At 39.3% G+C, this 25,338-nt stretch overlaps 1 protein-coding gene across 7 annotated transcripts in view; it reads left to right on the top strand.

Annotated features, from left to right (window-relative positions):
- LOC132129499 (ankyrin repeat and SAM domain-containing protein 1A-like) overlaps positions 1 to 25,338 on the top strand; it is a 119,190-nt gene that overhangs the window by 13,743 nt on the left and 80,109 nt on the right. For 4 of the 7 annotated variants that reach the window (XR_009428529.1, XM_059541129.1, XM_059541128.1 and 1 more), the window contains exons 2-4: positions 21,613 to 21,720; positions 21,827 to 21,983; positions 23,730 to 23,792. Coding sequence is in view for 6 of the 7 variants with exons in the window: in XM_059541129.1 (XP_059397112.1) it covers positions 21,613 to 21,720; positions 21,827 to 21,983; positions 23,730 to 23,792 (328 nt within the window). In the remaining variant the exon portion in view is untranslated. The remainder of the gene's footprint in view (positions 1 to 21,612; positions 21,721 to 21,826; positions 21,984 to 23,729; positions 23,793 to 25,338) is intronic. The other 3 variants (XM_059541130.1, XM_059541132.1, XM_059541133.1) reach the window with 3 other exon arrangements.

The raw sequence follows: 25,338 nt of genomic DNA, 5'->3' as shown, positions 1-25,338 counted from the left end.
CACCAACGTCATGCTGGCCAAGTGGACTAGAACGTGGTGTCCCCTTAGGTATGGTAAGAAGGTCTGAAAGGCCAGCATTTCCCGGCAGTTGATTTGAAGTCAACTTTCCTCTTTCGACCGTGGGCCGAATGTCGATTTGCCATCGCACAGAGCTCCCCAACCCATGTTGGATGCATCTCTCAAGACAACCTTCCTTCTGCAGACCATTCCCAGGGAGATGCCCTGTTCCATCCATTGAGGGTCTTTCCAAGGGGCCAGAGCTGCCACGCAGGCCTCGTCCACATTGATACATATAGGCCCAGCTGTAGCACCAGAGAAGCAGAGTCAATGAGACCCAGCATCTTGTGAAATGTCTTTAGAGGGCAAGAGGCTCCAACTTTGAAGGAGGCCGCGATTCACTGTATGCCCAGTGCGTGCCCAGTTCTGGTGCGACTACTGCCCTCGACCTTGTGTGTCTTTTGGTAATATAATGTTGCTGTAAATGTTATTTGTAGCCTTTTATATTGGGCTTTTATATCTACTGCTTAGCTTTTCTCATTTAAACATACTATGTTGTTATAAAAATAGGCAGAATCTCATGAAAATCATATACAAATCAAGTTTATTAGCTTCAAGTTTTCTTGGTCTCTTTTGTACAGAGCTGGATGTGCAATGGATGTTTGTCCTTGGAGACAGGGTGGGTTATAAATGTGTAATATGATTGACATGAACAGCGAATGAGAGTCAGCACAGCGATCACGGAAGAGAAAACACAGACAGACAGCGCTGGAAGCAGCTGTTTATCTGCAAAACAATGGAAAATCAATAAATTCTGATTTTTGTCTGAACTATGCATTTTAAAATGAAAACGCACTAATGTAAACTAGGGATGTAGTAGTATGAAAGTTTCGTATCACGATTATAGTGACCTAAATTATCACTATTATCGGTATTATCATGGTATTTTTAAAATGTGCTGGAGATGTTAAAAAAGTACTGACACATAAATCACTTAACCAAGTTTTATATTTAAAAATCAACAAACAACAAATAAAATGTTTTTTTTTTTTTACCGCATCACTAGTGATGCGCGGGTCGTCTCATAACCCACGGGCCCTGCGGGTAACCCGCAGGTCGGGGCGGGTTAAGAAATTGCCACTTTATTTGCGGGGCAGGTTGCGACGGGTCACTAAAAACAACAATTTTTAAAATCCATTTATGTTGCGTGGAATTTAGTGGTGGAAATTTAGATTCTTTCAAGAGATTTGTTTATTTTCAGTTCGTTCACCAAAATGATTCGTTCCGATTCATTCACTGATTTGTTCAGTGACCATTTCTTCATGTTACACAAATATGCCACAGCAGGTGGCAAAAAAGAGTGTCTTGTAGGGGTGTAACGGTACACAAAAATCAAGGTTCGGTACGTACCTCTGTTTTAAAGTCACGGTTCGGTTCATTTTCGGTACAGTAAGGGAAAGAAATGCAAAAATTAAACTGCAGGTTGTTTATTACTATAAACTTTTTTTAACAATTTGTTTACGCTTTTTTTAAATACTTTTTAATAAAATATAATTTATAATAAAATAAAAAAAGAATAAGAAATAAAATACTGCTGCAAAGTTCTCCACTAAATAAAATACTCTCAGTCTCAAACCAATATCATATAATAAAATATAATGAAAAATATAAATAAATAACTATGATTACAGTGCAGCATTACCAATCCCAGCTTGTAGGCCTGCTCATATTTAAAAAATATATATAACTTTTCCAAAGTGTGAAGTGCAGCATCAACAGTTTCAGTTTTTAGACCTGCTCAGATTTCGTTATTGCGTTGGCCCGATCGGAATTAAGAGCAAAGGTCTGTTTAAATGCCGACGGGAGCTGCGTTTGAATTGCAATCGTTTTTTTCCTAGTTGTAGTGATGTTCACACTCACGTGGTGCCTTTTGAAAACATTAGGCCGGTGACACACTGGCATATTGCACCTGTCAAACATAGTCTATTTTGCCGTCAATACTGTTGACGGTGTCCTTTATCAGTAGGCTTTACATTTATGCTCAACATATAAGTATAGTATATCGAGTATATAGAAGTATAGACATTGTTGTCGTGAAGACGAGATCCTGGTCTGTCGGCGGTCTCCCTCTATGTCACCTACAGCAGCCGCAGTGCACCAGCGCCGCGTCAGGAACGATTCTGGTGTGTAAAGACACAGAAAACGCGAAGCAACTGACACGCAGCAGAAACGCCACGCTCACGCCACGCAGCCAGTGTGTCGCCGGCCTTAGAATCAGCTACAGGGCGGGATTTGCGCTGAACGCGGAGACTTCCGCTACTTAATATGTTCGTTTGGAAACACGAAAATGTACTTATGTTCCACACACAAAATATTGCATTCGGTCACTCGGTACACACGTGCACCGAACCGAAAGCCCTGGACCGAAACGGTCTGGTACGAATACACGTACCGTTACACCCCTAGCGTCTTGTGTTATGTCTTAAGTCAACGAATGTATTTACTTGTGACAAAAACTGATTTGGCTTTTGTGTGTATGATCGCATTAAATAGTCTAAAAAAAGTTGTTCCGATGAACAAAGCACAAGGTTTTCTTGCATAATTAATCATTTTATTTGTTTGGTCAGACAGTTCATATATAATATATTCACATTAATAAATTGGGGATTAAACATGGAGTTATGTTCTGTATGCTAAATACGAAAACAAGCGTATATGCACCAATAACTGCGCTTTGTATCTGCTGATTGCTGATCGAGATTTACATGCTTGGCCGACTGTCCCTATATACTCTCATTCATTTCGTTCTCGAACCAGATGTATCAGTTCATTCAACTCTTTCACCTAAGAGAAGATTGTATTCGTTCACTACATTCAACAAATCACATGCTCCGTCACATCTTGAGTAACACTTTGAAAGGATGAAACGGTTCACAGAGCTGTTCACGAGCTGCGCATGCGCTGCTAATAGCGCCGAGCTCGCGCGCTGCTGTGGAGGGAAGAACTTCAGTGAACGAGAAATACAAGTCACTGGATTCGGTGAACGAGAACGATTTGTTCACCTAAAATATTTGTTCACGTACAAACCATCACTAGTGTAATTCCCTATAGCCTATATTAAATATTTGGAATATATATTTTATTGGGTTCTTTGATAAGGTTACAGTACGAAGGTCTAAGCAGCAACGTAATTCCGTGATGTCCCTGATGTGCGGGTCGGGGCGGGTCAAGAAATTGTACTTTATTTGTGGGGCGGGCTGGGGCGGGCTAATAATTTCAGAAAAGCGGGACCCGTGGGTTGAAAAAAAAAAAGCCGACCCGCACATCAGTAATAATCACTAAAACAATAACATTACTAATGTGAACTTGACTGACAACGGTTTAATAGCATGTTTAGATATCTAATGTAAATGTTCAAATAAAGCTTTGAAAAAGTTTAATAAAGGTAAACCTCACATTTCAGCCTTTAAATAAAGAAAAGATAGAAGTCAAAATTATAATTGTTTAATAAATATGTATTTTATCTGCTCCATAAATAATTTTAGATGACTTACCTCAATTCTTTAAATATGTAGAATCTACATAAGCTTATTTTTCATCAACTGGGCAATTTACAGAAGGGCATGTAAATTTGGTCCGTTTTTGCACTGTTCCTGCTCTGCACATTTTGTATGCCTCTCTGTTAACACGCGATAGAAGTGAACTCCATGCATGAACTATGTTCCCATTGACATTTTCCCTACACAGTGTTCATTGCTCCCTACTCCCTGAGCAGAGGAAATATGTTGAAGTTTACATCACTTCGGAACATTCAATCACAGATTTGCGCTACTCAACGTCTACACGTAGGGAGAAGTATGACATCAAATACCTCTGTAAATTAATTCAATTTAAATTCACGTCTCACACACTTCAGTGCACTTTGAATAGAACATATACGAACCATGGTGGAATATCCTGTGGTGTCCACTTTGCAGGGAAGTACGTTCGAATAGAACAAACGTTTGAGCCATAAGAGAAACATACAAAATGTGCAGAGCAGGGGGCGGGAGGATTGAAATTAAGAACCGCTGCTTTAGGTAGGCTATTACATGGAGCAAAGATGAAAACAAAATGGCCATTTGAAGGTTCTGACTGTTATCAGAAACGATTCAGAGGTACATTCATATTATTAATTCATTCATATATTACTTTGAATTATTCTCTTAGCGCTCTTTTAAAACCTCCCAGCTTTTCCACCCAAACAAAACTTATCTGCATGCTGTGTGAACCTGAGACTGTTACTGAAAACTGTGCTTTATGCTGGACAGTATTTATTTATTTATCACGAGTTGTTCAAATCGCAGTAATCTAATACAGTTTTAATGATAATTAAAAGATGAAACGGTAATACTGTGGGAAATTTGATCACAATTTATCATCAAACCGGTAATCGTTAAAACCCTAGTGTAAACGTGGCCTGAAAGATGTGTAAAATATTTGAACTTTAATTACACTGATTTATTGTGTTGGTTACATTTTCCTTTGGCTTGTCAACGGTGAAGGCTTTGAGTCTCGTAGAGCGAAGATCGTATTCGTCGCTGGAGGAGAAGAAATCTGAGGATCCTATGCCAGAATGCCCGCTTATATAGCCAGATGGCCCCACCCATATTGGTGGGCTCTGGCAGGCTTCACAGCTCTGCTGCCTCACCATTGGTTAATTTTTGTTACACTGCGTTTGGGGTGGGCACTATGGAAAAAATATCATATCACATTTTTTTTTTTTTTTTTAATATCAAGATTCAAGATTTTATCACAATTCTTTGTCATGTTGGTTTTACTATTTTGCAAGTTGTCTGAGCATTACAGCCAAACTAATTTCCCTATTATAAAGACAAAGCCTTTCAAGGTAACAAAAAACTAAACAAAAAAAAGGGTGAGGATAAAAATATTTGTTCTTATTTTTTCATAACAAATATAAAAGAATGACAAAGATACACATTACAACTACACATAATGTACAAATAAAACAAATGATGCATTATTTTCAGGTACAATAGGTGTATTTATCAGGAGCATTCAAGAAATTGAATGAACAAATATAAAAATAAAACACTAAATAATCCTAAAGCAACTGTTAAATTTCTTCAGTCAAGAGCAGTGAGTGAATTTTCTCTTTGTGATTTGTTGTTTCATTAACATTAAAGGAATAGTTCATCCAAAAAACAAAAAAATTATGTCAGCTTTCTGTCATAGTGTTTTATTTTTATACCACCATTTACTCACTCAAAAGTGGTTTAAAACCTGAATGAGTTTCTTTCTTCTTCTGAACACAAATGCTATTTTGAGGAACGTAGAAAACCAAACAGTTGCTGGTCCACAGTGACTTCCATAGTATTTTTTGCTACCATCAAATTCAATCAGTCTACATGTAAACTAGACTTGTGCCGGTATTCGGTAATGCGATATATTGCGGTGATTAATATGCACGATATTGTTATCGTGGGCACTTCTAAATACCGTGAATAATTATACATTACACATTATTCAGAATTTGGAATTCATTTTAAGAATAGTATTCCCATCAGCTGCTTAAAATGCACAACATCGCTGTATGCTGCGTGAAAGAGCGCATGCGTTCTGATGTAAACAAGCGCGCATGGAGGAACACGCGAGAGACGCGCTGAATGAAAGCACATTCACTCTCTGACAGCAGATGGTGCTAAATGCAGCCCTTGCCCTGTAAACATAAAAATAATCTTAAATAACCATTCAGACTTGTGTTTTCCCTATGGTGTTTATTACAGTGCCAACTACTGAAATATTTATCTTCAAACATTCATTTATGTTTTAATCTGGACTACAAATGCCCTAGATATTGTTTGAAAGTGTTTTGATCTTTTATTGTTCATTCACACTTTACATTATGGCTTTATTAGTTAACATAAACTGCCAATGAAAATTTTTTTCTGAACATTCATTAATCTTAGGTATTCCAATATTTAATAACATATTGTTAAAATTGAAAGTTGCAACTTTGTTATTTAATGAGCTAACATGAACTAAGACTTGTATTTTTTAACAAAGATTAATAACTTCTATATCAAATGTAGCTATTGCTCATTGTTTAGCTGTGCATTTATTGAATGAGCGCTATGTGCTCTCGTGCTCTTGCTCTCTCTCTCTCGCGCGCTCTCTCTTGCTCTCTCTCTCTCTCTCTCGCGCGCTCTCTCTTGCTCTCTCTCTCTCTCTCTCTCTCGCGCGCTCTCTCTTGCTCTCTCTCTCTCTCTCGCGCGCGCGCTCTCTCTTGCTCTCTCTCTCTCGCGCGCGCTCTCTCTCTTGCTTCTCTCTCTCGCGCGCGCGCGCTCTCTCTTGCTCTCTCTCTCTCTCACTCTGTGTATGGAAAAAATATCATATCACATTTTTTTTTTTTTTTTTTTAAATATCAAGATTCAAGATTTTATCACAATTCTTTGTCATGTTGGTTTTACTATTTTGCAAGTTGTCTGAGCATTACAGCCAAACTAATTTCCCTATTATAAAGACAAAGCCTTTCAAGGTAACAAAAAACTAAACAAAAAAAAAGGGTGAGGATAAAAATATTTGTTCTTATTTTTTCATAACAAATATAAAAGAATGACAAAGATACACATTACAACTACACATAATGTACAAATAAAACAAATGATGCATTATTTTCAGGTACAATAGGTGTATTTATCAGGAGCATTCAAGAAATTGAATGAACAAATATAAAAATAAAACACTAAATAATCCTAAAGCAACTGTTAAATTTCTTCAGTCAAGAGCAGTGAGTGAATTTTCTCTTTGTGATTTGTTGTTTCATTAACATTAAAGGAATAGTTCATCCAAAAAACAAAAAAATTATGTCAGCTTTCTGTCATAGTGTTTTATTTTTATACCACCATTTACTCACTCAAAAGTGGTTTAAAACCTGAATGAGTTTCTTTCTTCTTCTGAACACAAATGCTATTTTGAGGAACGTAGAAAACCAAACAGTTGCTGGTCCACAGTGACTTCCATAGTATTTTTTGCTACCATCAAATTCAATCAGTCTACATGTAAACTAGACTTGTGCCGGTATTCGGTAATGCGATATATTGCGGTGATTAATATGCACGATATTGTTATCGTGGGCACTTCTAAATATCGTGAATAATTCGTGAATAATACCGTGAAATACTCTCTCTCTCTCTCGCGCGCGCGCGCTCTCTCTTGCTCTCTCTCTCTCTCTCTTGCTCTCTCTCTCTCGTGCGCGCGCGCGCGCTCTCTCTTGCTCTCTCTCTCTCGCGCGCGCTCTCTCTTGCTCTCTCTCGCGCGCGCGCTCTCTTACTCTCTCTCTCTCGCGCGCGCTCCCTTGCTCCCTCTCGCGCGCGCTCCCTTGCTCCCTCTCGCGCGCGCTCTTGCTCTCTCTCGCGCGCGCTCCCTTGCTCTCTAGCTCGCGCGCGCTCCCTTGCTCTCTGTCTCGCGCGCGCTCCCTTGCTCTCTGTCTCGCGCGCGCTCCCTTGCTCTCTCTCTCGCGCGCGCTCCCTTGCTCTCTCTCTCGCGCGCGCTCCCTTGCTCTCTCTCTCGCGCGCGCTCCCTTGCTATCTCTCTCGCGCGCGCTCCCTTGCTCTCTCTCGCGCGCGCGCTCCCTTGCTCTCTCTCGCGCGCGCGCTCCCTTGCTCTCTCTCGCGCGCGCGCTCCCTTGCTCTCTCTCGCGCGCGCTCCCTTGCTCTCTCTCTCGCGCGCGCTCCCTTGCTCTCTCTCGCGCACGCATTCTCTCGCTCTCTCTCTCTCTCTTGCGCTCTCTCTCTCTCTCTTGCGCGCTCTCTCTCTCTCTCTCTTGCGCGCGCGCTCTCTTGCTCTCTAGCTCTCTCTCGCGCGCGCTCTCTTGCCCTCTCTCGCGCGCGCTCTCTTGCCCTCTCTCGCGCGCGCTCTCTTGCCCTCTCTCGCGCGCGCTCTCTTGCCCTCTCTCGCGCGCGCTCTCTTGCCCTCTCTCGCGCGCGCTCTCTTGCCCTCTCTCGCGCGCGCTCTCTTGCCCTCTCTCGCGCGCGCTCTCTTGCCCTCTCTCGCGCGCGCTCTCTTGCCCTCTCTCGCGCGCGCTCTCTTGCCCTCTCTCGCGCGCTCTCTTGCCCTCTCTCGCGCGCTCTCTTGCCCTCTCTCGCGCGCGCTCTCTTGCCCTCTCGCGCGCGCGCTCCCTTGCGCTCTCTCGCGCGCGCGCTCTCTTGCTCTTTCTCTCTCTCTCTCTCTCTCTCTCTCTCTCTCTCTCTCTCTCTCTCTCTCTCTCTCTCTCGCTCTCTCTCGCGCGTGCGCTCTCTTGCTCTCCCTCTCTCGCGCGTTCTCTCTTGCTCTCTCTCGCGCGTTCTCTCTTGCTCTCTCTCGCGCATTCTCTCTCTCTCTCTCTGTCGCGCTCTCTCTCTCTCTGTCTCCCTCTGTCTCTCTCTCCCTCTCTCTCGCACGCGCTCTCTCTATCTCTAGCTCTATAATAATTAAAATAATAATAAAAAATGACTTTTCCCACAGCGTCTCGGTGACGCAGTACGAGTGAATTATCAATAGAGAACTAAAACCTTGCTACTCTGGGTGGGGACACAATGTTTGATAATTTATTTGTTCATTTTGAAATGAATTTACTTCAGAAAAGTTGTTATATAATAGTTTTCAATTGTGTTACTCAAGAATGTGAGGCTGTTATTACAGCGAACAACTCTGGAATCTTCATTTAGAGTGCAGCAGTTGTTTTCACAACTAATGGGCTATGAGGAATCTGACACCATCAGGGTGGCATTCCAGGAACTGAACTGGACGAAGATCTTCTTCTTTTTCTTTCTAGGAGTGCAAAAACTGAATGGCCATTTCTCAGAACAAGAATGTAATGTTTATGTTCTGACCGAAAACAAATGTAAAACCTAGCAGACTAGTCTTGTGTAAAGTGCACTAGTGACACACTAGTAAATAAGAAGTCAATACATAATTAAGGTTGTATTATTGCTTTTAGTATTAACACACATTGTGTCTCTTGAACTGAGGGAAGAACATTGCCTTCCATTAGCTTTTCCTGTATTTTGTTCATCTGACCCTAATTCACCTCTCACTAAAGAATGTCCTCTGGAAAATGTGACAACATGCATGCAATTTTTTTTTTACTGTTATTTATTTATTTATATATATATATATATATATATATATATATATATATATATATATTTATTTATTTAAAAGGCATTGTGTGCATTCTTATTTTTATTAGAGGATATTACTGTGTTAGCTTAGCAACATGGTAATGCCAAACTCATCAAATTCTAGTTTTTATCAGCACTACTCTTCACAATTTGTACAAAAGTCAGGAAGATAAAAAAAAAATAAAAAAATCGTTCATTTATGTGATCAAAAATACAATAAATTTAAAATACAATTTAAAATAACTGTTTTCTATGGAAATCATTTTTAAAATGTAATTTATTTCTGTGATCAAAGGTGAGTTTTCAGAATCCTTACTCTTAATTGTCACATGATCCTTCAGAAATCATTCTAAAGCTGATTTGATGCTCGAGAAACATTTCTGATTATTATCAGTGTTGAAAACGAACTATTTAATTAATGACACTGCTTGTGTAGGCAGTAGACAGCAGCGCAGCTCAATAGGTTTTGGAGCAAAAAACACATTTTTTTTTTTATTATTATTTATTTATTAAAGAACAGTTAGTCATTTGAAAACTGCTTTTGTCACATTTATACACACTGATTACTTGCGTATTTGTGGGAAATCTGCTAAATTCAGCAAAAACTATTTAAACATGGGGAACTTCATAAATGAATGGTCCTCAAATTCTCAGAAAATCTGCAGACAGTTTCTGTTTGAATATGTGCAATAGTTTAAAAGAACAGCTTGTATTTTGTCCTTTAAGCAGCCTTCCATTCTTCATCCTTCATGATGTTTTTCCCTTCACCTCCTCTGGTTCCTGGCAGGCCGTAACCCACCTGCTGTGAGCACCACCTACTCCTACTTACCAACTTCAAACACTGTTTTATTTGGAGACAGAAGAGTTAGCTGCTGTAATGTCCTTTCTGGACACCAGTTATTCTTGTCTAGACATTTTGATTGCTTGTTCTAATTTAGTAGCCCCCCGAGTTGCTTTATTTTTCTTCAGTGTCAGCAGAACACCACAGTCCTTTTATATATATATATATATATATATATATATATATATATATATATATATATATATACACACACACACACAAGTGAAATTTTGAATGTATCAAGTAAAAATGAATATATGTATTAGTTTTACTTTTCTTAGCTAACATGTTTAAATCAGGTTTGTAACTTTGAAGCTTTTTTTTTGTGGTTTCACAATGTTCTCTTTTCCAAGGAGGTTGTGGTTTATAAAATGAAGTGGAGTTTATTGAAATAAATGTACATTTTGCTTCCTTTAAGAGAGCACTTTTGTCTCTTGCTTTTCAAACTCTTGATTTGTTACGTGCTGAATTGTGTCAGTGCTTGAGTGAGGACTAACAGGTCAACCTGAGTATGCGTGTTACACTTTGTTCAGGTCTCTCGGCAATGCAACGCAAAACTTGGTCTAGGTGCAGGCAAACTGGAACAGAAGTGTTCTATTTCCAGAGGAGAGAAGTGGGTCGTTTCCTTCTCCAAAAATGATGTCCATCAGACTCTCACCTGTGGTCACTCTGAAATAAAGAACTGACATTATTATTTGAGGGTGAGCTTAACAAAGTCAAAGTCAGTGTTGTAGTTGAGACCAGCTCATTCGAGTCATGACCAAGACCAGAACAGGGTCAGGTGAGAATATGGCCTTGACTCAAACAAGCTGGTCTCAACTACAATACTGGTTTGGATACAATGTTTTTAACTATACTACACTTAGTAGGAGGTGGTCACCATGGCATCTGGTCTGAGGCCTCTTCATTGAACCGGGGAAGGTATTGTTGTATTAGCAGTCCTAGCAGTCTAGGTTCTGAATTGGCTGTTTTGACACCTCTCTAGAATTAACATACTCCCTTCATCTGCTTTCTGTTTGGCACGAGCACTAGTAAAAGTGTCACCACTGAAACTATTTAAAGTTACAGGTTGTAGGACCTGCCACTAGAGGGCGCCCTAACATAACATAACAATAACAATCGTGTGGTTTGATGACGCTAAGGAGCGTGGAATGATGGGATTTGTTGTCATCTACCCAACAGCTGACAGCAATCAATCAGACGGAAAGATAAATCCTGGATTCAACACGAGTTCAACGATTTGCGCGAGTAGATTACATACAAAGTCAATGCAAAGACGCGATCACACTATGGATCAGACGCGTCCTTGCGCGGGTCTAGAGATGCGATGTCCCGCGTTTGGCGTGTATGCCCCATAATACTAATCTTGTTGATCGTTATAATAGCATACGTTTTCTGATGATATGAATCAAAACAACTCGCCTGTCGAATAAAACAAGAGAGATCGGCATCTCTTTCTAATTGAAGTTTGTGGCGAAGCTACTTCCGCATTTGTCCACGACACTGTTGTCATGTGGTTTCTACGTCAGTAAAGGCGGTAACAAAGGGTAACTAACATCATTGACAGGCGACTGCACTGTCCCGTGTCACTGTTTAGAATGGGATTTTCTCATGATTTACAAGTAGTTGAAAACATTAGAGATATTGTTAGTAATCAGCTGGACAAAATATATAACACTAGCCTAGTGGTTTTTGGATATTTTACTGCAAATATTTTACAAATTGTACCTTTAACACACAGATGTGGTTTGACTCACAGTGACTCATCAGTGCTTCTCTGATACTTTCATCGTTACCTGTGTTTGCAGGTCTGTCCTTGATTCTCAATTCTCAAAGTCATCTGATCCACTGAGCTAGTTTGAACTAGTGCCTACTAAAAGTTACTACTACTTGTGTGAGTTTGTGACCGAATTACACCTGGTAGGCTAATATTAGTAATTTCTCTGCACAGAGCTACACGTGCATTGGTTTTGACAGAATCATAATGTCTAATTAATAGAGGTTCAACAGATTACAAAGCTCACATTTCGGAACATATTACAGTTTTTGAATATTTGTGAGAATATTTGACAAGGAGGATATTTTGAGATCATTTTGTGTATATGTGAAGACATGAAAGAGAAATCAATTCATTGTTAGTACGCTGTCTGAGACGCCTCCCTCTCTGTGCTCGCTTTGAGTGTGTGCGCACAAAAAACAGTGTGTGAGTACCGAATTGAGTTCTCTTTCGCTTCTTCTTGAACTTGAATGGTTTAGAATCACTGGAATGTTTAAATTGGCTAGATATAGAAACATCAGTACATGATGGTTAAACTTTGCAGTTTATCCGTGAATCACACACATGCCGAACTGTCGGGCCTGGTCCATACGGATCACGGATCAACTACGATCCGTTTAAACCCTACTGATTATTAGGGCTGTCAAAGTTAATATGCATTTGATTGAACACAGATTGACATTAACTGATTTGTTCTGTTCTGTGTGAAGAACTGATTGGAACTGACAGAGCTACAGTGTGTCTGTTCACACAGGAGCGTGATGTCCATCAACTGAACTGTAGACAGCTTCATTTATGAACACTAGTGTGTGTGCAAAAGTCGTTGGACTGTATTGTTCAAAAAGTTTTGGAACTCTCAACACATCATCATAAGCAGCAGTGTAATCATTTTAACCCATGCCATCTCAATGTGCTCCAAGCCTATTAAACCAATGCTCTTCAGTATACGTCTAATCTGCTCACAGCAGTGATCCAGGCTGCCCATTCAGCACAGACTGTGGAGATTGGATGAAGGGAATTCTGATGAGCTTGTGCCAGTGATGCATCTGGTTCTGGCACTGGGTTCAGTACACTTAATTAAACTCCAATGCCCTGGCAATGGGCACAGTGTATCAGGCTCCTCTTGGCAATGTGCCGTGGGATACGGCTAATCCCCAGAAGAGTGTCCACTGCCCAGCTAATTGGCTCAAGAAGATAACCGTGACTGTGCTAGACATGTCCTCACCTGTTCCCTATCTTTTATCTGCTTGCTATTATGGCATATTGATGGGATATAGTGGGATTATGCATCATCAGGCAAAGTTACCAATGAAGTTGAGAGAAGTTACTTTTTTTTTTTGAGAACTCTAATGAATGCATTCATTGACCAATTTCAGAGAGGTGGGATTTTTAGTTATTTCTATTACTACCAGCTTAGTCCACTCCCTTAAAACAGATCATATCCAGAGCCATTTTAGCTTTCTTTTGTTTCCCTTTTCCATCTATTTCTCACTTCCTCCATTACTTTAAGTGACAGCAAATTAAAGCAAACCAGTGTTTTTTTAGGCTTTTTTTTTTTTTTTTTTTTTGATGTTCAAGGCCAAAACCCAATTGGGAAATGTGAGTTTTTAAAGCTGCACACAGACTACTGCCCTTCCACTTCCATTCCCTCAATGGGTGCTTTTAAAAAAAATCATCCTCTTTTTCACTTTCAGTTCAGTTCATGTTTGAAGAAATGTAAGAGGATGAAGATGATCCTCTAGTCCTGGTGACTCATGCCCTTGAGTCGAGGCTTATAATGAGGCTTTATTAAAGGTCTTCCAGACTTGTCTAGTGTTTGATGCCTTGTTTTGTTTAGATTCAAAACTTCACTGATTCATTTAAAGTCATTGCAGCATTTTACCTCGTTTATCAAAATAATCTTTGGCTTTTCATCACAGTTTTTTACTTTATATAAGTTTTTGTTTTTTATAAATTGAGGAATCAAGATTTTTAATAGAAATATTACCAAACATTAAAAGTAAATAGTAAAGAATGATCTAACTGCTAGGTTCTCCAACAGCAGCATCCGCCTCCAAAAGCAATGACCGCATTTGTTTCGTCTGCTTGGTCTAGGCACAAGAAATGCATTATGTAAATTGATATAATCAGTGGCTTCTCCTACTTTTCTTAGTGATATTTAGTGGCAGTTCATTGTTGACTTATTCGCAAATGTCTTATGCAAAATTTGAATTTCGCGCATAAGTTAAATTCACAACTTTGGATGAAAACACAGCTACTGAATCATTTGTTGAAAAAATGGCTCTGACTACACTGGGAACTGTTTTCATTAATAGAGCAAAAACTGGTAATATTATGTTAAGTTAAACTAAGATATTACAAGAATGTTTACTTCTTGTTTACTGAACTTTTGTTTTAAAGCAATCTCACATGCATGCATCAATATTGCTTAAATATATATAAAAAAAAAAAAAAAAAAAATATATATATATATATATATGCACATTAGTGGTGGGCATTGATTAATTTTTTTTAATCTAGATTAATCTCACTGTGATTTTGAAATTAATCTAGATTAAAATGGCTCATTCGAATTCTGCCGAAGGCATTCAGAATATGTGTGTTACCCAAATAAAATTGACAAACTTTGAGAAGGGGTTTATCAAGCTAGGGGGTGCATTAGAAAAGGGGCTCATCTCCTGTTTCCAAAATGCTTGAAAAAGCTGTAAACTAATTCCACATTGCACAAGGTGCAAACAACCTTACGCCTGTTTCACACATACTCCGTCTACAGTGCGTATGCGTTGCATATTTTTTTACGCACCCATGTTAACGGATACCAGATGCGTTCCAGGAGTGTTGCGTCTGCAGCAGTGCATACGTAACGCAGACGGACTGCAGACGCACTGCAGACGGAGTATGTGTGAAACAGGCATGAGCAGGGGTCAGCTGGGGTCAGCGGGGACCCGGTGAAGGTGTTACCAGTGGGCCCTGTTTAAAATTGTTTAATTTGTTTGTTCGTTTGTTTTTATTTATTTGTGCTATTAACACAATGTTTAAGTTTTTTTCAAGTTTGTAGGTGTCAAGGTACAGAAACCAAATAATTAAATGTAAAATAGCACTGGATAGTCTTCAGTGTAAAAATTAAACATACAATCAAACCTACATTTATTCAGACACCTTCAACATTTCTCACATTATTACAGTTTTGCTATATATATATCAAAAGTTATATCTGGTGTCTGAATAATTTTTGGTTTGACTGTTAAAACTACAAAATAATTCAGTCAAGAGCAGTGAGTGATTTTCTTTTATTTTCTTGGATTAACATTACAGCAGCCAGAAGCTAAATTAGGCGCGGTCACTTTAAGAGACGATGAACGCATCCAATATAATACACATCCCATTTTTTTCCTCAACTGTTTACTTTCACTTAAGAAATAACTGTCAGTTTTTTCGAGCATAATTTCCAAGGTGGATATTTTGACATATTTTGTATGTATTTGTCGGCACAAGAGCAAAAATAAGCAAATTCGGTGTCAAGTGTTTTGAGATGCCTTTCTCTGTGTGAGCCTGAACACCAGAACAACGCGAGTACTGAATTGGGCTCTTTCACATCTTTTTGTTTGTTCAAACTGCGAATGGTATTTGTTCGTTCAGGTGCAGGAGGGACTTCGAGGAGAACTTCGCAGAAGAGAGCTCGGTTCAGTGTCTCTCTCTCGTACGCACCTAATACAGCGCGTGAGTAACCAGCTCTGTTCAGCTTCTCCGCGTCTTGTGTTTGGATGCTTTAATGTTTAAGCTGATAAACGGTAAGGCTTAAAAACACGTGAAAAAGATAAGCTTTCGTGACGATGCGCAGCAGTGGCCCTTCAGCTGTCCTGAGCATCTTTTTAGGCTGGCCTCAGCCAGTCGGTTATATAAAATATCAAGGTGAAAGTCATCATAGCTTGCTTAGTATAGACTCCGATCCCAACCCAACTTTGAGAATAGATTAACGGCGATAATTTTTTTATCGCCCGATAAGAGTCTCACGTTAACGCAGCACGTTAACACCGATAACGGCCCACCACTACCACTATATATATATATATCATCAAAAGCACATTTGTATCTCTAAAATAACTAGATAAATATCTTTGCGGTTTCAAAAGGCTATGTCGACTGCAGCTGAACTAGGCTACTTTAAATTATGAGTAACTGTCGCTTGACAAACTGCAGTTTTAAAATCTGTTCCCATTACTGAAACCACCATATGCGCTTTTCCCACATGCAGAGCTTTTTCTGTAATGGCTTAAATGTTGACATTATGAGAGCTGTTATGTAAGGTGCCTCTCTCGGTTCATTATTTTAATCTGAGTCCTGAATGGATGTGCTTCCTGCAGAGATGTGCTCAGTGGGGCTGAAGCTGGCTGCGGGCAGAGCTCTGGGCGTTTATGCCAACTCAAGCCTTCTTTCCTTCAGAGTCGCCCGGTCTCCTAATGTATTCTGATGGGCTGATCTTTTCACAGAGGAAATATGCTGCAAGGTCATGAGGCCACAGATGTCTGCGTGTGTTCATTTGCATCACGAAGTGTAGTCTTCTGGGTTGTTGGCAGGTGAATGGCAGTGAAAATACTGGCCATCATCTGTATTGTGTGTAATTTTGGTAATTTGTTTAGTATTGCACAACATTGTGCGTTCATACCTTTTTTTTTCATTTCTGTGGTTTAATGTGAGGAATATTATGCTCTTTTCTGCTATGCAATCTCTTTCTCCTGCCCTTCAGCATTTCCCACCGTTTCTAGAGCTACTCCAAGAATTCAGTTTTGCTGCACAGCATGCTGGATAGACATCTCTCTTACTCCCTTCTCATTCTAGAGGTTGGAGATGCATTTTTGTTGAAGCTTAGCATCAGAGCTGCTAATTTTTCGAGCCATTTTGTGGACTGAAATGACTTGAGGTTTGTACTGTTTGTGTGCAACAGCAGTGCTGTGGTGGAGGCGTCATGGGGTCGATCCACGCACCAGCCAGACCCCTCTCCTCAATCCAGTTACCATGGCTCTACCACAATACTGCCCCGTGGGCCGGAGATGACCAACATGATGTCAGATTTTGTTGAAAGATATTTCTTTATGATAATGTGCTGTATTGAGAAGGAGAAGGTGTTGCATAATCAGATGAAAACTCTAAAAAAAAAAAAAAAAAAAAAAAAAAAAATAATAATAATAATAATAATTTCTAATATTATACAGTAAATTCAAATTTGTGTTATGTACAAGTTATGCTTTGAAATGATTTAATCAGTTTTATTTAGTTCTGACAGTGGTCAATTCTGTATTCAGTGTCAGTGGTCACCGTAACTTCTGGTGCAGCACAGTGAGAAAATAAGATCAAAACTGAGGTGGTGTGACATGACAGACGGGACAAAGCAATACTGATATGATCCTTTATGATAAAGGGATTTTTGGAGCAAACAAATCTCAGTCTGACTCATAGATGTATAAAAGCATGGACATGGTGTCCATGACATCACCCATAGGTTTCCGAAGAGAGTTTTTGAAACCAAAATTGGGCGGAGTGGGCTGTCACCATCTTGGCAGCGCGTCACTGCGCGACACTCCTGGGGTAATCGAAAATGGGCAAAAAGGCGAGAGCTGGTTGCTGAAGCCACGCCCATCTAGCACGACAGTGGTGACAGCAGCAGCAATCCATCTGTCACTCTAGTGGCCACGCCCTTAATTATGCAGAACTTTTAAGGCTTAATAAAATTAAAAAGGATGAGTTATAAACAGAGTTGTTCCGATTCCGATACTAGTATCGGAAATATCACCGATACCGCAACAAATTCTGGCATTGGCGAGTACATGAACCCATATACCGATCCGATACCATTTTCTTAAACAACCTAGTTATGACCGCTAGCTTTGCCTAACCGCTGCACAGTTCGAAGAAGAAATGAAAACGCGTTAGCAGCACTGATCTATATATGACTGGATCGCTCATCGCGTTCTAAACTGCCAACAGACAGTGAAGCCGCTTCTATATTATAGATCAGTGGTTAGCAGTATGTCTGCTGTTTAGCAGTATTTCAGACTGGACCAACCAGACAGTAAAATGGCAACTAGGGATGCCACAAGTACTGGCACTTCACTACCAAGTCGGTGCTGAAAATTGATGTGATGATACCAGTGTCTCTGTAGAACCGGTAGTAAGTTCGAGTGTATTCGGTCTCCGCAGCTGCGTTCAGTCGCTTCCGTGTTAGTCTAAGCGAAGGGCTCCAGACTGTAGCCAAATATATACTAGTGTCTGTGAATATTAAACTGCAAAATACTATTTAAATATTACTCCTTCAAATTCTACATCTCTGTGGGAGACGGGCACAGATGCGCGGGAGCTCGCTGTTTTGTAGTCTCTGCCGTGTGTCACTGTATGAGGACACGAACACATAAACCGTCACTTCATGAGAATTTAACGTTTCATTTGAGAAAACTGTTCGGTTTAACGTGAGTAAATTGACAATATATTAAGCTACTGTTGTAGCCTACAGTAGATTTAGCTATGTCCATGTAGTAACAATAATACATCTCTATTAATAATAATAATTATACCTAGACGGTTGCATGTTTTTTACTTGTTTTGTTGTAAAGTGGTTATCTGATTAATATCATTTTTTATATTCCTAGACTTATTTGTTATATTGTAAAACTAAAATACCTTTTTTAGTTTGCTGTGTTAGATTTTTGGCTGCATTTGAAGGTCTTTTTCGCTTAAGAAAATAAATATTACTGTCAAATTCATGTCAGATAATAAAAATACTGTAATAAATACAGTAGTTCACCATGTATTTGTTCATGTTTTATTAAGGGATAAGTCTGAAGCACACCATAAAATAATTCTAGCAATTTACACAGGGCTAGTATCGGTACTCGATACAGTACTCGGTATCGGCCGATACCCTGAGCCCAGGTATCGGAATCAGTATCGGGAAGAGAAAAAGGGTATCGGAACATCTCTAGTTATAAAAAAAATTCACCCCCTAACAGTTGTCATGAAGGGCAAAATTTGCTATTTAGACCAAAATCATTTTTTGCACTAGGCTGTAAACATGTTTTTTTTCTGCTGTAAAGTTGGGCGTTTTGACATGGGGAGTCTATGGGATTGACTCCCTTTTGCAGCCAGCCTCAAGCAGCCAGTCGATGAATTACAGTTTTAGTCACTTCATGAGAGAGAGCGGGAGGTTGCCGCCCGGTCGGACTGCATGTGGCCTTTCTTGAGGCGTGGCTTTATACATCAATGGTTTCTGCAGTGAAGTGATGACTTCGGTGTGATTGGCTCTTTTATTCAGAAGGCGGGACTTCCATTGCTAGCTGTTCCTGCCATTCATATCATTATGAGTGAAATGCCTTGGGTAGTATGAAGTTATTGGTGTATATTAAACTCATAACCATATCACTAAAAGCAATTGTGTAATGCAGTTGGTTGCCTTTTTTTTTTTTTAGGGCCCTTGCAAAAAAAAAAAAAAAAAAAAAACTGTCGCAAGCTTTGGTTGGCAGTTTGGCTCAGCGGTTTATCTATTTTTGCAATGGTAATGCAATAATTTTGTCCTGCTACTTTTCATTCAATCAAAACACTTCCTCAACATGGGTAAAGTATCATTGGTGCAGTGTTTCATATGCTGTTACGTGACTCGTGATTTTTGTTTCTATAGGAGGATAATGATACCACTACATTATGAATTCTGATTGACCGACTATCATGAGAAACCGGAGCGCACTTCTGTAACAACACTCTGCTCAACACTTTGTGCAGTTTCTTTTCCCCTCTCTGTATGATGTTCCCTGGCTGCTGATGTGGAGGGATGGGAACGACAGATAGTTGGAGCGGGAGAGAAGGAGTCTGCAGCACAGTTTGAGAGCCTATCTGCTGCCGGCTTCTCCTTTCCTCTTCCTCTTTTGTCTGTGTGCTTTGTGTCTTCATTTGTGTGGCTTTGCCTTGACAGCGAGCGAGTGCATGCAGCACATCACGTGATCGCTCTCTGCTCTTCAAGCAGGGCCTTTTCTCATCACAGCGCCTGTATCCTACATACAAGACATGTACAGCTACAGCAAGAGAAACCGTTCCAGTCCGTCGACATATTTATGTGGAGTACAGAGCCTTAGGCTGTTTTCAGTGAGGTCCAGTGTGAAGAGGTTGTTGTTGTTTGAGAACAGAAAAGGAGTTGGTTGTTTTGTAGTTTAGGTCATTTTCTAGCATGCTGAGGGAATTGTAGATGGTCATGTTGAAATTAAATTTGTGTGAATGTGGCTGAGGACATTTAATTTATTTAAAAATAGCCCTCTGAATGAATGTAAGTGCCTTTCCAGGTTATCTTGAGATACCAGGGATACAAGAGTTTATATATATATATAAACTTTTATTGTACATAGATTTTTTTTCCACTAATCATGACATATATATTATATGTGACATAATTATGTAACTTTTTTTTTCTTGTCATAAAGTGGAGAGATGGGAGAGTAAATATAGTTTACAAAAGTATTTTTCTAAAACAGATTAAAACATTGTAAAGCCTCAGCTGATACTGGATCCAGAATGAACACTCTGTTTGATTGATCTACATCTCATTCAGGTTGTTTCGAGCTCTGTTTATAATATTTTTATTTATTTTTTCTGGTTGTGACCTGTTTAGTCTCACATTCAAATTGTTTTTTTGACAATTTTGAACACACGCATAATTGTTTACACCTAGTAGCTTTCATGTATATGGACATTTTCCATCACTTATTCCGTCAATTATTGCCCAGTTTCAAATGAATTCGATTTAACACAGTGGCTTGACCTTTCGACTCCAAGGCCCCCATCTTCCACATCATCATCCGATAGTCCCAAGACTTTATTAGTTTGTTTATTTAACTGAATAAGGATTGTTTATGTATTTATTTATTTATTTATTTTTGAAAAATATTTTAGAGCTTGGCACAACTAGATGACGGGTCGTTGAATTATTTCACGTCGTGGCCGTTACACCTCGGGTGTGCATTATTTTTCTAATAATTCAACAGCTCGGAGTCCATTATTCTGCTTACACTATATGGCATTATATGTGTTCCTCAATCCTGAGCGAGTAATTGTACGTTTTGAGCACAGAGAACTATATTTTGCAAGCACATTACATTATATCTTGAACAGAAATGAACAATCGCAAAGAAAAAACGATTCAGTGCTAAATAAATGTATTTGCTTGTTTGCTATTATCCATTTTAACGTGCATTAATAACCCATCTCACGCAGTTTACTCAGGTGCTCTCTCACCAACTCTCCCTCTGTCTCTCTCACCCTCTTATTCTGTGCGTGCTCAACTCTTGACACACGCTCGCTCGACTTACAACAGAAGGCCCTTGCGCTCACCAAATCTGTATTTATGTGATAAAAAATACAGTAAAAAAACTGTAATATTGTGGCACATGACGTACCTCCAGCCTATGACAGGGTGATCAGGATCAGGTCTTGTGTTACCCTGAAGGGGGTTATTCTGCGATAACAACGATTATGATGCATTATAATTAGGCACAAAATATTGATTGGAGTTAAAATATTTGAAAGCAAAACTTCTGCTAACACGGGAAGTGGGAAGTTCAATATGCACATTTAAGGGATATGGTGCAGTTATGCAACATTTCACCACATAAATAATTATGGCGATAAAAGATGTTTTAAAATCTTACCAGTTTGTTAGATATCTTATAAACCATAACAGCGTACAAAACAATCATAGCAGAATGGCAGCATAATTAAGCATAATGAATTAACTGAACACAATTTTACATCAAGTTTTAATAAACTTTAATTTGTAATTTCTTTTTAAAACATAGGCCTGTTGTGTCCGCTCTGTTTGACAGTATCTGGAGGGGCCCGAATGTGAACTGTGTGGACAGCACTGGATACACACCTCTTCACCATGCTGCTTTAAACGGACACAGGTGAGTCCCGTCACATCGTGACCTTTGACCTCAAGGACATGTTAAAAGTTTTTTGTTACGAATTTATTTCCTTGGATGTTTATGCGTCTCTCTCTCTCTTTCTCAGTGAGGTGGTGGAGGTACTTCTGAGGAACGAGGCTCTGACGAACATCGCTGATAACAAGGGCTGTTACCCTCTGCACCTGGCGGCGTGGAAGGGGGACCAGCGAATCGTCAAACTCCTCATCCATCAGGGTCCCTCTCACCCCAAACTCAACGAACAGGTCTGAGCACCCACACAGAGCAGCCTCGAGCTCACATTTAAAGGCATTTACTGTTCTGCTGTGATCCAGGTTTATTCTGTGCTGAGGAGGAGATGATCGTCCACACTGAGGGGCGAGTCAGAATAAATACTGTCCCTAGACCTTCACAGCGCTCTCATTTACACTCTTGAGTGTGTGTCAGTATAAAGCTAAACATGAGTTCAGTGACACCTCACACTTAACACAAGCAGCTTTCGTTTACAACTACTATTTTCAGTCGTAAAACACCTCTGGGTGAATTTCACATGTTTTTTTTTTTTTTTTTTTTCACGTGATGATTTGACGTCACATGCTAAAGTGAAAATACAGGTTGTGTGACAGCAGTGTTAGAAATGTTTATAGTACTTTTTAAATCCTTTTGATATAGGATAGGAAGTAGTATTCCCTGTGGAAAAAAGAAAAGCTTGTGATATTCACCCGGAAAGTAATTTACCCACCCTCAAGTAATTTCAAACGTATACAAGCACTACATTAAATATATGAGCAGTGACTGTGCTAATACCAGTGACGAGTAATAGCTTACATGTTCATTAGATTTGACATGCATAATACATGCACAGCACAGATAAATCATATTTGGCATCTTCTATTCTAGCTTTAAATTGTTCATGCTACAAATTAAGTTACTCTTAACAGTTTCATTATGAAGTTGTCATAACTCAAAAAAGATGGCAAGCAGTCATTTATTTATTTATTGAGCTAACGCATTACTCATTTTTAAGAATGTACTTTAGATGTACATTATTTGTCCTATTTAAGTGGGCCGAAAAAGAGCTCTTAAGTACGACTGATTGATTTTTATATCGTTTACTTGCATTATTTTGACAATTAAGAGTCCAAAACATTCCATTCATTTTACACTTCATTAATTATATAAGTCATATGCTTTACAAGAATAGTGTTTCTGTAATAAGTGCTCATTTTAAAAGAGTACCTAATTAGTCCTATATTATTATTCCATACCAAACATATAAATATGTATTTCCAGTTTATCATACATTTAAACCACAGTCAATGTAAACAGTGTTTACCTGTAGGAAAGTCACAGATTAATGAGGATGTTTCATGTGTCAGGACTAGCTTCAGTCTGTCATCCCCAGCACTGTGACATCTTTCACCAAATGAAGCTCAATATTCATCATGTGCACCTGTACTTGTCTGTTCTTGTACAGGGGTGGGTTTCATTGTCTTAAATGTCCCCGTGCTACTCTCGTTTGCATCATTTGGAGGGGCTTTCATGCATTTATCATTCCGCAGTGATGCACTCAGTATTATCCAGTAACATAATCATCGCAGTTTTCATTTAACATCTCTGTTATTGCTTGATTTATTAGAGCATGAAGTGGCTCAAAATGAAATGAAACGCAGGCCAAAAGAAATGAAGAGCATCATCATCAGTTAATGATGAAGGAATTTGATCGTTTTTGGACTCGTATGGTAGCATCATGTTTCGTTTCATTTTGTGTCATTTCATAAGGCTGGTTTATTCTCCTTCGTTTGATTGGACATTTTCAAATGTTTCTGATTTTCATTTATTCTAGTCCTTTCAGCAGCACCAGTATTGATCCATGGGATGTTTATCATTGGACGGACTGTAAGCCAGCCTGCAGTTTCTTTTGCCTGTGTGATCATGTCATTCATTAACAGTGAGTCGTTGTGTTCAGTGAGGCTGAACACATCTCCTTCCTGTTCTCTCCTCTCTCCCAGAGCGCTCTAGACCACACTGAGTTCAAACGCTGTGGCCCATTTGACCCCTATATTAATGCCAAGGTGTGTACCGTGACCTCTGACCTCTGACCTGCACGCTTTGCCTTCATACGCCACGCCTGGGTTTGTCTGGTTTCTGTCGGGACGGTGTGTGGCTTCACTCTTTCCTCATGTTTGTGAATGATGTGGCTTATACACATGCTGTATATGTGTTAAAGTGTGTGTATTTCTAGAGACGTCTGTGTCTCATTTGAGTGTGAGAGCATTTTATCATGACTATTCAAGGTTAAATGTCGAGTTTTTTGTGAAACTACGTGGGTCAAGGTTAGGTTTAGAGTTAGTACTTAGTTATTTCCCAGTTATCGTAACTATTATAATAAGGGTAGCACTTTATTTTACAGTCCTGTTCCTCATGTACATACTATGTACTTATTATAGTAATTACAATAACTATGTAATAACTAGGTACTAACCCTGAACCTACCCCTAAACCTAACCCTACCCCATGTAGTTACCTTGTATTACCAGAACTTTCTTAGATAAATACACTGTAAGTACACTATAAGTACATGTAAGTACACGTACTGTAAAATAAAGTGCAACCATAATAAGTATATAGCATGCACACGTGGAACAGGATTATAAAATAAAGTGCTACGGTTTTTTTCTTTTTCTTTTTGACACTTTATTTGTTTTCGAGCCATACATACACACACCTCTCTTGTGTTTTTCCATCCCAGTACTGAATAACCAGTCAGATGTCTTTGCAGTTTAAATGTGGTAGAGAAAACGTTTCAACATGGAGCATTTTACACACTTAATCTTCAAAAGCAGCTGTGCTTTGTGTATTAATATGTAAGCTGTCTCTCATTCAGCAGCACAGAGGAGTTCTGCAGAAGAGTTCGTTCAGTGTCGTATACAAGCGTTTGTGTGTACACGTGTGTGTGTGTGTGTGTGTCAGCCAGGGTACAACCGGACAGACTGAAGTCCAGGTGAATAATTCAAGAGCAGACAGGAAATGTGTGACACTCAGGGTGTTTTGTAATTGTTAAATGGTGTTTCTAGCACACCTGCTGTCTGTGCCACACACACACACAGCATCAAGAAGCTTCTCTGTGAGCCGTCGGCTTGCATCAGTGTCAGGAGACGTGTGAGGGATGAGATAGAGACGCAGGCGAGAGAGCTGGAGTGTACTCATGGCTGGATCCACTAGCACAGCAAGAAAGAGATGAAATCGACATTGGTGAATGGAGGAGCCGCCGCTGTGTGGAAGGGTTTGGGTGTTCTGCAGCTTTATAATCATAATAATACATTAGTAGTAGTAGTGTTTATTTATTTTAATGAATGAATTTTAATTACATAAATTCCCTAGTCTAAAAAAGGACGAAATATTATGTTGAAAATGATGTTGCCCGTTTCATTCTGTGGGTTATTGTGTGTTCTCTTTATTTATTTATTTTTACGTTTTGATGCAGTTTGGTTTTTGTTGTGTTCCCATTAGTCACCCCTCTCTTTGCTCTATATTTATATATAAATATACATCTGTGTGTAATTTAAATAAAGCTCATATAAAATATAATAGAAATATTAGATTGAAAAACTAAGATTG

Source organism: Carassius carassius, chromosome 46 (genome assembly GCF_963082965.1).
Source record: "Carassius carassius chromosome 46, fCarCar2.1, whole genome shotgun sequence".
Lineage (NCBI taxonomy): Eukaryota > Metazoa > Chordata > Actinopteri > Cypriniformes > Cyprinidae > Carassius > Carassius carassius.
Note: the sequence above shows the minus strand (reverse complement) of the source record. Positions and strands in the feature narration are given on the sequence as shown.